Raw genomic sequence first — 15,137 nt, 5'->3', positions numbered from 1 at the left:
TGTTATTAGCTACACAGGGAATAAAGTGATCTGTATTTCAATATGGATAACATATTTTAAGAGGCTAGGAGGAAAACAAAAGACTTTATCCTTATGTTACTTTCAGAGGCTTTTAGAGGGCTGAAGAAATCAGTGTTGTGCTTTTATTGAATGTTACTTGCAGCTGATGAGCTCCAAAAAGAGAAGCCTCTTAGGTCCTGTAGTACTGGCCTGCAAGTGTTCAGTAATCTTCAAGTCAAATGTACTATGCAATCCAGACTTGAAACATTTAATTTTAAGAAATAACAGTTATTCCTGCTAGGCTTTGTTTATCCTTAAGAATCTCTAATTGCTGACATTGAGCATTGGAGTATTTCAGTGATTCTCTCGTGGCTGAACTGTTACGTTTTTAACAAATCGAGTTCTCTGTAGAAGCATGTTGTCCTTTGTGTGGGAGGTGGAATCGCTTTGGTAAGATCCGGTTATCCTCACTGATGAAAGCACAAGAAAATCTGTGAAGTTTATGTGAAGGGAGCCACAGAGGCCCTTCACATGCATTATTGGAGCAGCTCTGAGGCTCGTGTGTCATCTGCTCTGCCCCTTCCCCAGCTAATGCACTCCCAGCTGTTTGGTGCATGTGGGCCTTGGGGAAAGGATTCCCCCTGCCCCCTGTAATGCTCCCTTGCCCACCCAAAGCCCAGCTGGGGCTTACAGCCACAGGATTTCCCCAAACACTTTTTTTCTCCAGTGATTTCCAACAGCATTATCATTAGGCCTCACAATGATTTTGTGATGTGGATGAGTATGATACTGTATCTGTTTCATGGTTGATGCAATTTCCAAATTTAACAAAATAAGCCCTTAGGGAGAGAGAAAATGCATTATTTTTCCATATAGTTCTTTAATCTTTCCTTTTCTGGAATCATAATTAAATGAGAGTAAATCATCTTATCTCATTTCCCTCATTAAACTTACTGTTACCCTCAATATTTTAATGAATTTTTTAAAATTGTCTTTCATGCTTGAGTGTTTTTTACAACATGAAGCGTAGTTTGTTCTTACTATCTGAGCAGTTTCATGGGTCATGAATTCCCTGGTGCCTGTGGTAAAAAGTGAGAGGGGTTATACGAGTTTAGAGTGTGTATTAGAAATGGAAGTAGGTGCTTACAGTTAAAATAATTGTTATTACAGAATTTAAGACACTCTAGAACATATGAACTTCTCAGAAACACTAAATTTTTTTCTGTTGCCATACTTGAAATCTGGTTGATTTTTATTGTTATTACTATTATTATCATTATAATCTTTCCTGTATTAATTGCTCACATCCATAGTTGTGAATAGATGTTCTCTGTAATGCAGCTAAGACTGGAAACTTTGCAGGATGTACAATCCTCTAAAGTAGCTGTTCTGGTTTGGGCTCAGATGGAACTGAAGTTTAGTAATGTGGGGGTTTGGGCAGGATATTACTGGCAAGTGAATTTTTTTAGAAGGGCCATGCATCTCCTGAGGTAGAACCCCCAGGAGTTTGCACATAGTTGCCTGGATTTCTGTTAGTAGTGTTTCCAGTGAGGCTCCTTAGCCAGTTCTTCCAGATGGAGCAACTTCCCAGGAGCCTGGTGGCTGTGAGGGCCCTGAGATAACAGATGGCTTGTCACTTCCATGTAACACAAGCACAGGCAGGGACAGCCAGGTTCATGTGAAACTAGAGAATGATCAGGGTAGTCAAATGAATTATTCATTTGCAAAGCTCTGGGGGTAATCAAAGCCGGCATGTGATACGTAGCCTGTGGAGATGGCTGCTGGGCTATAAGAATTCCAGACTTAGGGAATAAGTGTGGAGGAAGATTGGTGCCTTACTGAGTATTAACTTTGTCTCTCATTAGATGTGATCTAGTGTAATAAACGTATTAGCTTTGCAAGCTCTTAGTTAAAAACATGCCTGGAAATGACTGAATACTAAACTGATTGGTGAATTGAAATGAACAAGTATCTTCTGGTGCACTGCTAATTGTCAGATGGCATCACACTGTTAAATTGACTCCAGGTAGTTCAGGAGTCTGAATACATATATGCATTAAAAACTGTCTTGTGTTTAAAGAAGTCACCAAACAATATTCTTTCAAATGCAGATATTTCTGGGCTATTAAAATGCTTGGTTGAGTCTTGGGTAATAAATATGAATCTGACAGTGAAAAAATGCAAATTAAAAATGGAACATGAATGGCTTTTATGAAAAGATTCATTTTTACTTTAGTAAGTGTGATTATGGTTCCGCTATGCTCTGAATAATTTATTCTAATTAAGTCTGTCATTGTAGACTACTAAGCAATATGTCACAAGGCAAAGAATCAACAGGCAAGAATATTCTTTTTTGGTAGAATAAACTTTAGTAGATATTAGTAAAAGGTATTAGTACTATTATTGAGATACATATATATGATTAATATCTCTTATTACCTAGAGGTTAGTAAAATTATGTTTAGGTAGTAGATACTACAAAACGGTCTCTTCTGCTCCTTTTAATGTAGAAAAGATGTTTTTATGTAGAAGGTGACTTCAATTTTCAGAACAAATAGAAGTGAAGCGTTTCAATAATTTTGTTTTGCAAATGACAAGCAAAAGGAATTGCAATCCAGAAGTTGCTGCAGTACAGCAGTGGTGGTTCTTTGGTTGATATTAGCAGCTCTTCTGAACAATCTCTGGTGTCTGTTACTTGCCAGCAAAATTTCTTGGCCAGATTTTGGCCTAAGCCAGATACAGCAAAGTCTTTGTGGTCCCATCAGTTACTAAGGTTGGTGGGATGGGAGCAGCTGTGCTCCTTAAAGGGCCTGAGCAGTCCTTGTCCCACAGGATGCAGAGCCAGATGCTGTGAGCTTTCTGCTGTAAATCTGGTTGTGATTCCTGGGGAATTAAACCCTGTTCCCTGGAGAACCGCTGGAGTTAAGATTGTCTCTGAGAGGGCAATAACATGTTCCCATCACTAGCTCCTGTAGGTAATGATATTTTTTCTAGATGAAGATGAAGAAATGAAAAGAAGGCCAGTGTTGCCTACAGGGTCAGATGGAAAGTCTGTGGCAAAGGAAAAAATGCAATTGGTGTGGTTTTGACTGCCCATCTCTGGTTGGTGGGACTCTGAAATGTATGCAAATGCACATAAGGGGAAGGAACACAGAAAGGCTTTTTGCAGACTCTGGTACCAGCAGTGATCTGAGGAGATCAGCCATGTTCATTCACAGAGGTTTGGAAATTTTATTTACTTTAAAATACACAGCAATTTTTCTAGAGTGAAACAATAAAATACCAATAGTATTACTATTACTCAATTACTAATTACTCAATAGTAAAATACCATATAATCTTTTTGCATCTGTCATTACCATTATTATTAAGGTTTGTGAACAGTTATATAGTTATGTACAAACAGCTGTTGCATGAGCTGCTCAGTGAAGATAAATTCCAGTACAGTCCTGTCAAATTCCCTGGTAACTTAGGATCTACACCAGCTGTTGGGCCAGGCTGCTGTGTTTCATCCTGAGATGTTAAAAGAACCCAATAGTTAAACCAGCAATGTTTGTAAAATGCTGGATGCCAAGGGCAGCAAAGGATGAAAGTGCCATTAGTTCTGGTTTTGGCTGATTTCCAGTTTACTGGTTACTGCTGCTGTTGAACATCAAGTCCACCTAACGACTGTTTAGTCCAGTTCATATGTTAAACCTTAATGTTTGAGCTCAAGCTCTGGTCTTTATGCCTGAGCTACATGACCATCTTTGTTGGTAAAAACTTTAAAAATACCCAGAGAATTAATTTTTTTTACAAGTTGTATTCTAGATTATTACCCTCTGTAAAACAGGCAATTTAGTGTTGGGGTTTTTTGCATCTCTACTCCTCCAGGTAAAAGTAATCTCCTACACCCTTCTCTTCCTTTCATGTGAACAATCTTAAAAGCAGCTTTTGCCAAAAGTATGTTGGACAGTATATACATAGTTAGTTCTTGAACTTTTTGCAAGAATTTTTGTTCAGCAAATAGACAGGCCTGAGCTTACCTTTCACACTTGTGAGCTGTACTGTCAGGCTTCAAATAATCACTTACAGTTGTTTCAAGGTACATGGAAAATGATGTGCTGTTATTAATTGCTGGCCACAAAAATGTTACATATGGAGAAGGGGTTCACCTTATAATCTGGAAATCTGGTCACACATAAGACCTGATGCTTCAGGCAGACAAATGTAGCTTCAAATGGTTTTCACGTATGTACCAATATCAGATATCAGAAATGTCGATTAGAAAGTCATATGTAACAGCTACATAGAAATCAAAGTAAATTGAAGAAAACTGCTTTTCTATTTTCTCCTTCAGTTTGCAGTCCCATTGTAGCAATGTTTTGCAATTTCCTGGAATCCAGGAGGAGCAATTTTCTAAAAGCTGACACCAATTAGTGTATTTTTGCTATCAGAGTGAAGCAAATAGAAAAAGAAGTAAACAAAACACTGGAAGAATAGTAAGCCACATTTCTGCTTTCCATGCTAAGTTGTGCAATTATGTCTGTACTTTCACAAAAGGCCTCTAACGTTACTGTTGCTGCAAAGAAGAGCAGGTGTGGTTGCTTTGTTGTGCTTTACTGTCTCATGAAATAGCAAGGAAAAAGGATGGCAAGCTTAAGTACATGTTGCCATTTCCCACACCTTTTTGTGTCTGAGTAGCTTCACTCTTTGCAGTAACAGAACATGTCCCATGAATAGAGTTGTCCAGTGTCTGTAATACCAAAAGCATTCCTTGAAGTAAAAAGCTTTGCTAAAGAATATTTCATTGATTTTTTTGGTATTGATTTTTAAAGAGAACATTTTTCTCCCACAACTTGTGTAATACTATAATAAAATAGTTGTGTCTAATGCTTCTATTTATAAGTCTTCCTTTCTGAGAATGGGGGGTGTTTTTTCATGTAGATCGAAAGGATGCAGAAGGCTGGGAAACAGTTCAGCGTGGAAGGCCCGTTCGATCTCGATCCACACCTTTGGCAACAAAAGCTCCTGTAGCTGCAGAATCAGTGAAGTCCAGAGGTGACAGTGACAAAGAAAATGTAATTTCACCACCAGCAGAAAACAAGCATGGGAGTTCAGTCACTGACAGTGCTGCATCCGAAAGCACAGAGCTGGTACACAAGGATCCTTTACATCAGTCTGAGGGTCCTCTAACTGAAAGGACTCAGGTCAGTACATAATTTGGAACCATTTTCTAACCTTAAATCTTGCAACTTGTTCTTCAGAGCATTTTCTAAGGGTGATGTTGTCTAGAGGTTTTATGAAATAACCAGATTGTAAAAGGCTTTTTAAATGATGGTTATTTCAGTTCCATTTATGGAAATGCATTAAGATGTTGGCACAAATTGGCTAATTAAAATGATGATGCCGTGAACAGCTTTTCCATGTTTTCCAAAAAGTCAGCAGTCAGCACATCTCATACATAGATTTCAGGTAGAAAGATCCAACTTTTGCAAGGTTATGAGCACCTGAAATAAGTGAAGTTATTTGCATCACTCTGTTATTGCCAGCTATTTCCTTAAAAACTGACTCTGACTTTAAAAATCAGTATGTTCCATTTTGTTAATTTTGCAAATGCCTCTTGTTAGTTCACAGCCTCGGAAGCCAATGGGAGCACTGGCACAGCACTGAAAGGGGATTCCTTAGAACCAGCTCCTGAGATGCCTCCAGTTCTCACCAGTACTGACTGCAGTTCAAAAACTCTGCAGATGAATGAAGCCTCCTCCTCCCAGAGCACTGACACTACAGACTGGCATCAAACAGAAAAAGCTAAATCTGAAACTGAAATGGATCCCTCAGATATTTCAAATGTGAGTGCTGCCAGATTGGTAAGAAATCTCATAAGATTTATGAGTGAATAATAAATCTAAGCCTTCATTTTCTCGGTCTGTGTTGCACAGTGTTTACTGTTAGCCTTATGTAAAAACTGTAAAAAAAAGTATGAGGTACTTACTGTAGGAAAAATAATGTTGCATAGATACTTTTCATGATAGAATTTAATTCCAGTAAAGTTTCTGAATTTAAAGTAGAAAGATATAAATGTGTTATTTGAAATAAAGACATCTGTGCTCTCATTACTTCTTTTAATAATGTCTGTGCTAATTTTTCATTTCCTTCCACTATCAGTCATTTTAACTCACACTCTCATTAAAGTCTTTCTTCAGTTTCGCTCATCATTCAAACTGGAAACACATGAGATATCAAAATTTTCTTAGAAACAAAGTCAGACCTCTGCTTTTTGAGACTCACTGAGCTGCTCTGCTGGGTCTTCCTTTACAGCCAGTTTGGAGGAATGCCATTCTTAAAGCAAAAAACATGAAGTCAGTATTCTGTTTTTATCTGGCTTCCCGAAAAGAGTGTCCTTTCCTGTCTGGAGAATTCTGCAGGTCTCAGGGTGTGTCTGCTTCACTGGGGTTCTCTTGAGTGGCGAGCTGCAGTAATGTTACATAAAATCCAGGTTATACTTTCAGGTGGTTTGTTTTGGTTTTGTTTTATCAGAAACTAGATTAAAATTCTGATTTGCAGAAGTTTTCCTGTGAATCACTTTCCCTTTAACTTTTGCAAACTGGAGTCCTTCCAGATAATTTTCAAGCCAAGTACCTGTTTGCTTTTAGAGCAGATTTCTAGCATCTCATCCACTAACATTGTTTCAGACAGTTATTAACAGTTCAGGATGCTGCCAGATTGGTGGGATCTGTGTCTCTTGGAAGCATTTTACTACTCCAGATCAGACAGCTTTAAATACCAATTTGTGTATTGTGGCACATTGTTCGGTAGCTGGAGTGGAAGTCAACTGGTTAATGCTGGACACTAGAGAAGGAAAAGAAAATCAACATATTCAGGCTTACATTTTTACCCCACTCTCTTGTCATTCATGTTGAAAGACAAGTACGGCCTGAGATTCCATTGTATTAACTATGGTGAAGTTTCCAGACACAGTTCATGCAGATAATTTCAATCTTTAAATGATACTTTGGAGCATGATTCCTTTTGTAGAGGTAACAGCATGCATGCACTCATGTCTCAGAGTATGCCTTGCTGAGTCCCTAAGGAGTAAGTATTTAAAACAGTAATTGCAGTCTTTGTGCTTTTAATGACAGTGTTTGTATAATAAGTTTTTGAATTATGTGAATAATTAATTTCATACATGTTTCATGTAGTTATTAAATGAGTTAATAGTTGCTAACACTTTTAGTGGGGTTTATATTTTCAGCTACCTTCACAAAATATATCAGTAAAAAAACTGTAAGTAAAGAGAAGTTGAATAAAATACTGTATAATTCATGTTAACTATGTGGAATCCTCTGTTTCATGCCTGCTACTGATTTTGGGTTTTTTTCTGGTGTCATGTTTCCTACAGTCCATGGCAGAAGTCCTTGCTAAGAAAGAAGAGTTAGCAGATCGCCTGGAGAAGGCAAATGAAGAAGCCATTGCCAGTGCTATTGCAGAGGAGGAGCAGTTAACCAGAGAGATTGAGGCAGAGGAAAACAATGACATTAATATTGAGACTGACAATGACAGTGACTTCTCTGTGAGTGTCCAGTTCATTTTACTGTACCCAAATTCAAGCTTTGTTGTCAGTGGAGTATGAATACAGAATTTGTTAGTGTTTGTTTTGGCATTACCATAACCCATTTTACAGATGAAATAGCATCATGTAATAATTATACCATACTGAGGTATATTTAGTCTTACTAAACTCAGGTACTTACTAAACTGAGTGGTACAGAGTCCTCTGATCATGGAGTCATTGTCCTGGTGCCTATTTCTGGGAGCAAAATAGGGCAAGCTGGGGCTTGTTAGGTTCATTGTAACCATGGAAGAGTAGTGAAGCAAAAGCGTTCATTTTTACTGTCAGAGCGGGAGCAGCATTTGTCTTTGGGGTGGTGAGTTCTGTTTGGAAGCATGGCTGAATATTGCTGAGTGGGCGCTGTTTAGTGTGTGTGCACACCTGTGAGTTAAGGTTTATGTTTTTACTGTCTGGTTCATTTTAAATTTCAGGCTAATATGGGCAATGGAAGCATATCCTTCTGTGGTTTGTCTATGGACTGGAATGATGTTTTGGCAGATTATGAAGGTAAATTTTCATCTTACTATGCTTGCATGGAAATGACAGCAAAAATTTAGAAAAATGTCCATTATGCTCATGGCCAGTTAAGGTTTCAGAAGTTTCCCCAACACATTCCAAGTTACATTATTTTCTATGTTGTTTCCTGAGGAAGGATGGATCTTGTGTTCAAACTAACTCTGTGTCTCTTTGTTCTTCAGCTCTCTTCCGCATCTCTGTGTTAGAATTTTACATTTTTTAAATCCAGTTTTATATTAACATCTGGATAAAAGTGTAATAAAATCATTAAGCATTAAAAAAGGAAAGGTATTAAAGATGCTTCAGTCTGTGTTTGCACCTAGGCCCAAGGAAACCCGTCTGAGAGACAACTAGAGAAACTAATCCTTATTATTTGTGTTTCTTGTAGAAAAGTGTGTTTAAATTATCCACACCTTTGTTTTTATCTGTACAGCTCGTGAGTCCTGGCGCCAGAGCAACTCCTGGGGAGACAGAGTGGAGGAAGAGCCTGCACGTCCCCCTGGCCACGGGATCCACATGCACGAGAAACTCTCGTCACCCTCACGCAAAAGGTGCTGGAGTTGTTGCCTGCCTGGATTGGCCAGGGAAAACAAGCAACCGAACTCATGGCTGCTTGAAACTGTTCATAAATCTACTCTGTTTTAGGCTGTGGGTGGAAAGTGCTACAGAAATCTCTCTGTACTTTTTCATGAGTAGGCTTGTGCTACATTGTCCACTAAATAAAGAAGTCTAGAAGAACAGTATTCACATTTACAGGAAATAATTGCCCTCCAGTGGCCTATTTGTTTTCTCTTACTGAAATGGCATAGAAATGTTTGCTACACTGGCAGTTAATATTGTCTAACTTGCTTTTGCTCTACTTTGGTTTTTATTGAAAGAACAATAGCAGAGTCCAAAAAGAAGCATGAGGAGAAACAAATGAAAGCTCAACAGCTGAGAGAAAAGTTACGTGAAGAAAAGACACTGAAGCTTCAGAAATTAATGGAGAGGGTAAGCTTTATGTGATATAAAGGCCTGTACTGCTGCCTTTCAGAAAAGGATTTTTTTCCACATAGTAGACATATTAGAGATTGAAACTAGTGGTGAAATGAAGTTTTCATCTACGTAGTTTTCACAGCTGACTTGTGCATCACAGCAATTAAAGCATTATTTCAAATCATGAACTTCTTTGAGTGGTTATAGTGGAAAATCTCAGATTCAGGGAAGGCATGACGAGACTAGAAATGTGTTGCATGTATCCAACAGAAATGGTAAAACTCACCAAACTGAAGCAGTATACTTTGGGTTAAACTTAAGGCAGGCTTTGTGTAGGGTATGAAAGTATTTTGTTACTGTGAAGAAAGCTTCAAGTATTAGAAAATCCTGAGGAAAATTCAGGCCCTGTTGTCAGATACCATTGTCAGTAATGAATTGGCTCATTCTGTATAGGAGAAAGATGTAAGGAAATGGAAAGAAGAATTGTTAGATCAAAGGCGCAGGATGATGGAGGAGAAGTTACTCCATGCAGAATTCAAACGTGAAGTGCAGCTGCAAGCAATTGTGAAAAAAGCACAAGAGGAAGAAGCTAAGGTAAGTGACTTTGTTTTCAAGAGGAACTATTTAACAGCTATGCCTTTATATATGTGGCACCTTAGAGTGCTCCTGAGCAGTTTGTGAAGGACAGTGCGGGTTAGGTACGAACACGTGTGAGCCATGAAGCAGATAAATGCTGATGTCTAAATGGTGCTGGTTTTTTCTAATATGACTTAAAATTAATTAGCTGTTACTAGATGTCATGGTGGGTTGGTGTGGAGGAAAAGATGGGTTGAAATAAAGAGCTGATAGTTATCTTGCTGCTTTTGTTCCTTACTGAGTGTGGCAGCACTTTTGATGATACCTAGTCCTCCTGGAAGGACTAGAAGATCTAATGATCAGTTCTCTGCTTTCCAGCATGTAGAAAGAGAAGTGGGGGGAGCTCATATTTCTTCTCTTTTGTTAAAAAACCATTCTAGATCCAGCATTCTGTGTCCTTAAACAGTAGTTGTGTTGCTGTGTTTTGTACCACTAATGTTGTTGAGCAGCTGGGAATAGACAGAGACCTGCAGTTAGCATGTGGCAGTTGTTCTAAATTAAGTATGTTTAGTGCTCTTTTGACTTAACACGTAATTCCATAAGGCAATCACTAGATGGATGCTTTCTGGTTTGCCTCTTTCATACTACTTAGATAAAACTTTTAATGGTTTAACCCCAGCCAGCAACTAAGCACCACACAACCACATGCTTATTCTGCCTCCTATCCCATGGGATGGTGGGAGAGAGTCAGAGGTGTAAAGGTGAGAAATCTCATGGGTTGATACAGAAACAGTTTAATAACTGGAAGGGAAAAAATCAGTTCTAAGAAAAAGAAAAATAACAGAGATAAATAATAAAGAAAGACAAGTGATGCAAAAGGAAACAATTGGCAGTCCCTGAGCAGTGGCCCCACACCAACCTCCCCCCAGTTTTGTTGCTGCACATGATGTCCTGTGGTCTCGAATATCCCTTTGGTCCCATTGCCTTGATATTGTGCAAGCCCTGCTCAAGAGTAACTAAAACACCCCTGTGTTATCAGCACTGTTGCCAGCACAAATCCAAAACATAGTCCCATACTAGCTACTACAGAGAGAGTTAACTCTATCCCAGCCAAAACCAGCATAACATAAATGAAGTATTTTATTTTAAAGACTGTTTTTCCCAAGTAAAGATACATGGATCTCCTTGAAACTGTTTCATTATATGATGAGCATGTATCCCAGCTGTGATTGATGCAGTTGTTCATTTGTGTTACTCAAGATAAGCACAACAAAACTGATTTTGCTTTTTTACTTAGTTGCTGTCTCTCTCGGATTAAAATGGTTTCTAGACTACCTAATTCAGTCTACCATACATTGATTACTATTCCATTACACCAATGTGACTTCTGTAATTATATTAGCTAAATCACACTTCCCATAGTTCCCCAGATAAGCAAATGTTTCAAATACTGTGTGTGTTTAAGTGTGTAGGATCTGCTGCCTCATGAGGTTCTTGTGTTCTGGAAATCAAGGTTAATTGGGCCAGAAGGCTTTAGAGAAATAGCTGATGGGTAGGATAGCTGCAGACCATGGTAACTGTTGCTGCCCAGTTGGTTATCTAAATTCCCAGTGCTTGCTTGTTTACTGACCTGTAAAATCCGTTCTGTAAATGGATTCTAGTCAGTAAACAAAGTTACAAACATTATCCTACCACCCTTTTTCATGATCTGTTTTTTTCGGTCTGTATATGTTCCCTTTACCTGTTTTTTTTAGCGTGCACATTTAAGTTCTTTTAAGCTAACCTTTTCTTATTATTTTTTGTTCTTATGTATTGCACTGTCCTGTGATTGGAAAAGATAATATATGTTCATGAAATAGGCTATATGGATAAGAAATATTAGACCATGAGCCTGGTTTTTTTTTCTTATTCATACTATCTATACTTCCACTTTTTTGATCAGTAATACACATATATTTAAATTTGGCTCAAAAGACCTGTTGGATTCTACTAATGCTTGTGTATTTTACTGATTTATTCATCTGGGTTTTAACATTACACATTTTGTGATTGAGAGAGACTGATGAAATCTTGATGCTGAGAGAATTTAGAGATTTTTCTGTATTTTACCCAAATTTCTTGTTTCTCTGATACAATTCAAATTCTCTTTTTATATTCCATGGCCTGTCTTGTCTAAAACAAACAAAACAATACAAAATGATTACAAAACCTAAAGGCTTATTCTCAAGTTTCCAATCCATTCTGGAGAAATGTCCCACCAGTTTAATTATCAAGTGGATAGTTAACAAATGGATGGAATTCCCTAAGACGAAACCTATTTCAACTTCTCAGGTCTTTTCTTAGGCTTTCTGATTGTTTGCAGGTAAATGAAATTGCTTTTATAAACACCTTGGAAGCTCAGAACAAACGCCACGATGTGTTGAACAAACTCAAGGAATACGAACAGCGCTTAAATGAGTTACAAGAAGAGCGTCAGCGAAGGCAAGAGGAGAAACAAGCGCGGGATGAGGCAGTTCAGGTACGATGTGGCTGTAGCTGCAGGGGCACAATGAGATACAGCTTTGTGTTTCATTTTGGCTCCGCAGACGTTAACAGAGAGTTTCTCTTAATTCCTTTTTATTTCATGCCTAAAAGAGCAGTGAGAATTTGCTTTTCCCTGGCTAGGAGCGCAAGAGAGCCCTGGAAGCAGAGCGGCAGGCCCGGGTGGAGGAGCTGCTGATGAAGAGGAAGGAACAGGAAGCACGGATTGAACAGCAGAGGCAAGAGAAGGAAAAAGCACGAGAAGATGCAGCAAGGGAGAGAGCCAGGTAAGTTTGCAATCGTTTCTTTGGTTCCCTTCACCATTATCCTCCCCAGTAAACTGCACCTTCTCTATAACAGCAGTACCTTCCTGGCTTGTCAGGCTTAGGATTTTAAGAAGTAGCATTTTTAAGGATTCTTGATGAATGGCTTGAAAGAAGAAATCAAGTGAGTCATCATAAATTCTGTAATAGGTTTTTGTATTCCTTACATACATGCACAATATAAGTTGCAAGGCTGTATTTTATTATATTCATCTTAGTTTTATTGCTGACAAGACCTTCTAATAATTTGCCTTTTTCATATTTCATCTTAGTTTTCAAAGGCAACAAGATCAATGTACCCATGGTTCCCCGTTTCCTCCACTCTCCTGAAACCTTTGGACTTACTGGCATCAATTTGATTTCACATTGTTGTAGACACCAAAGATTACATTTGTGAAGCACAGAGCCAGGAAATCAGGCTTCATTAATTCTGCTGCCTGTGAACTACTTGGTTTATAGTTTCACCCATAATTGAAAGTTCACAAAGGAGACTTCACATGGACTTTTCTCGCTCTTCCTTTTGAGCCAAACATGAGGTGCAGAGAGAATGAATGTTGGTGTATGAGAGAGGTTAACTTTCAAGTCTGATGCAGTCTGATACATTCTGCTTTTTTGATTTACCAAATTCTGTTTGTATTCACATACTATTTCTCCCTCTTTTCCTACAGTTCCCCTGCCATAAGCATTCCTTAAAACCTTGCTAAAAGTTAGGGGTTTTTCTGTGCTGGGTGTACACTAATGATTCTTGTTACATTTTTATTGTGGTGGCTTGTTTGCTTCAAAACTGTCATGAAGAGGATTTTTTTTTCCCCAAGTAAAATACTCAGAAATGTATTGATCACCTTTCATCTTCTGAAGTCATGAGTGACATCATAAAGAGATTCAGTTTTCCTTTAGATGTATAATGAATTCTGGGTAGGATCTGTAGCCTTTCCTGGGGCTTCATGGACCCTTCCTCAGTGTTTTGAGCCAAAATCACAGTGAGATGGAGTGAGTTGGAAGAGATCCTTCAGTATCTTATTCTCATTTGCAAATATTCGAGGAAGATTAGGACTAATGGAGAATTTGGTTATGCTGTTTTGGGAAGATAGACCCTGCCTGTGTAAGGCTTCTACATCTTTCTGAATTTGAGGAAACCCTCAAAGTAAGCAAATGGCCAATAATAGTCCCGCTGTCCCTATCTTTGTCTTCTAAGGCCTTCTACAGTTAGATCTTGTCAAAAATCTCCAAGCATATAGTTCCTTGCTCTTTTATTTTAATCAGTGTCATTAAATCATTTATTTTAATCAGTGTCATCAGTTAAACTGCCACATCCCTTTGTTGCACCCCATTCATTTCCTTATGACATGTGAGAAGCAGCGGTTTCCATTTGCCTTCTGTTGGTATTGTGTCAGCAAATCTCCTCTGTATTTGTTGCTATAATGCTCAGTTTTCAAACCCTTTGTACTTGATATTGCAGTACCGTGCTTGCACTTGTTTTTCTTTGCCAGATGTTGATTGCACAAGAGAGATTTTTTTCTTTTTTCTTTTTTTCTTTTTTTTTTTTTTTTTTTTTATTTTTTATGATTTTAGGAAAGTGTAGGAAAGAATGTGTGGTGCCTTACAACCCGGTGATTCTGTTATGTCAGAGTCATTACATCTCCCTTATAACAGTTCTGAGGTTTCTCTAGCATAGCAGAGTGAAGGGAGGACTCGGTGTCCTGGTTTTGAAGCTCAGGGAGGGATGAGCTTGAGAGGAAGCTGGCTGTCCTGGCCTTCCGTCCTGGATTGCAGTGTGTTCTGGAGGAACCCTGGGGCATCGTTCGGTGTTTTGTTGGGTTTTTTCCTGCTGCTAGGATTTGGCTTGTGTCCTGAAGATTTAGTACTTGCTGGAATGAGTAATTCTTGCAGTATCTGCTTAAAGTTTCTTCAGTATAAGCTTTACCATTTGCATCTGTTGGTGATTAAAGCTTCTGTATGAATGGAATAGTGTACTTAAAACTGACTTTAAAAGCCCCGCTGCCCTTACGGTACATTAACTTGTTTCCAGTAAAGTTTTAGTTGTATTCAAAGTATTTTATATTCCAGAGAGTTGAAATCCATAATACAGAAGATTTTGTTCTTGTCAGTAGAAATCATGAAACTGTATAGTAAAGTACCTTAACCATGTAAAAAGAGTGCTTTTCAGAAGGGCTTGCACAGGAGTAATGTTGATGCTCTGTAAATGGAAACTTGAGAATTTTGTTTCAAAGACTATTAGCCCAAAGTATGAAATGGTAATAAGCTGTCATAGTTTGTAGCTTTAAACAAATACATAAAAATGCAGAATGAAAGAAATAGCTAAAATGAGCTTGTAGTTCAGTTTTACTTTCTGTACCTCAGGGGAGATAACACATAAACTACCTGATGCTTCTCATCCGTAGTCTCTTCCTCACCCCTCTCACACACAGTGATTGAAGAGTTCACTTTTTCTTTCTGAAAGAACAACTGTTTAGTGTTTATCATTTGATTTACTTCCTCCCCTGTCTTCTTTCCTATCTGCTTTTATATTTTCTGTTAACATTCTGTTAACATTTAAAAATGTTACTTTATCTGAGCCTTCTACGTTTATGGAACTGATTTTGGTTTTTTCTATCAGATGTCTGTTTTAAAAAAAT

At 38.2% G+C, this 15,137-nt stretch overlaps 1 protein-coding gene across 2 annotated transcripts in view; it reads left to right on the top strand.

The window, feature by feature from the left end:
- SCAPER (S-phase cyclin A associated protein in the ER) overlaps positions 1-15,137 on the top strand; it is a 136,340-nt gene that overhangs the window by 26,174 nt on the left and 95,029 nt on the right. For both annotated transcript variants that reach the window (XM_048317987.1, XM_048317988.1), the window contains exons 9-17: positions 4,927-5,189; positions 5,610-5,831; positions 7,382-7,552; positions 8,023-8,098; positions 8,541-8,658; positions 8,986-9,097; positions 9,536-9,676; positions 12,021-12,176; positions 12,323-12,465. In XM_048317987.1, coding sequence (XP_048173944.1) covers positions 4,927-5,189; positions 5,610-5,831; positions 7,382-7,552; positions 8,023-8,098; positions 8,541-8,658; positions 8,986-9,097; positions 9,536-9,676; positions 12,021-12,176; positions 12,323-12,465 — 1,402 coding nt within the window. The remainder of the gene's footprint in view (positions 1-4,926; positions 5,190-5,609; positions 5,832-7,381; positions 7,553-8,022; positions 8,099-8,540; positions 8,659-8,985; positions 9,098-9,535; positions 9,677-12,020; positions 12,177-12,322; positions 12,466-15,137) is intronic.

Source organism: Corvus hawaiiensis, chromosome 13 (genome assembly GCF_020740725.1).
Source record: "Corvus hawaiiensis isolate bCorHaw1 chromosome 13, bCorHaw1.pri.cur, whole genome shotgun sequence".
In the NCBI taxonomy this organism is placed as follows: domain Eukaryota; kingdom Metazoa; phylum Chordata; class Aves; order Passeriformes; family Corvidae; genus Corvus; species Corvus hawaiiensis.
The sequence above is the reverse complement of the archived record's forward strand: the minus strand, read 5'-3'. Positions and strand labels throughout refer to the sequence as shown.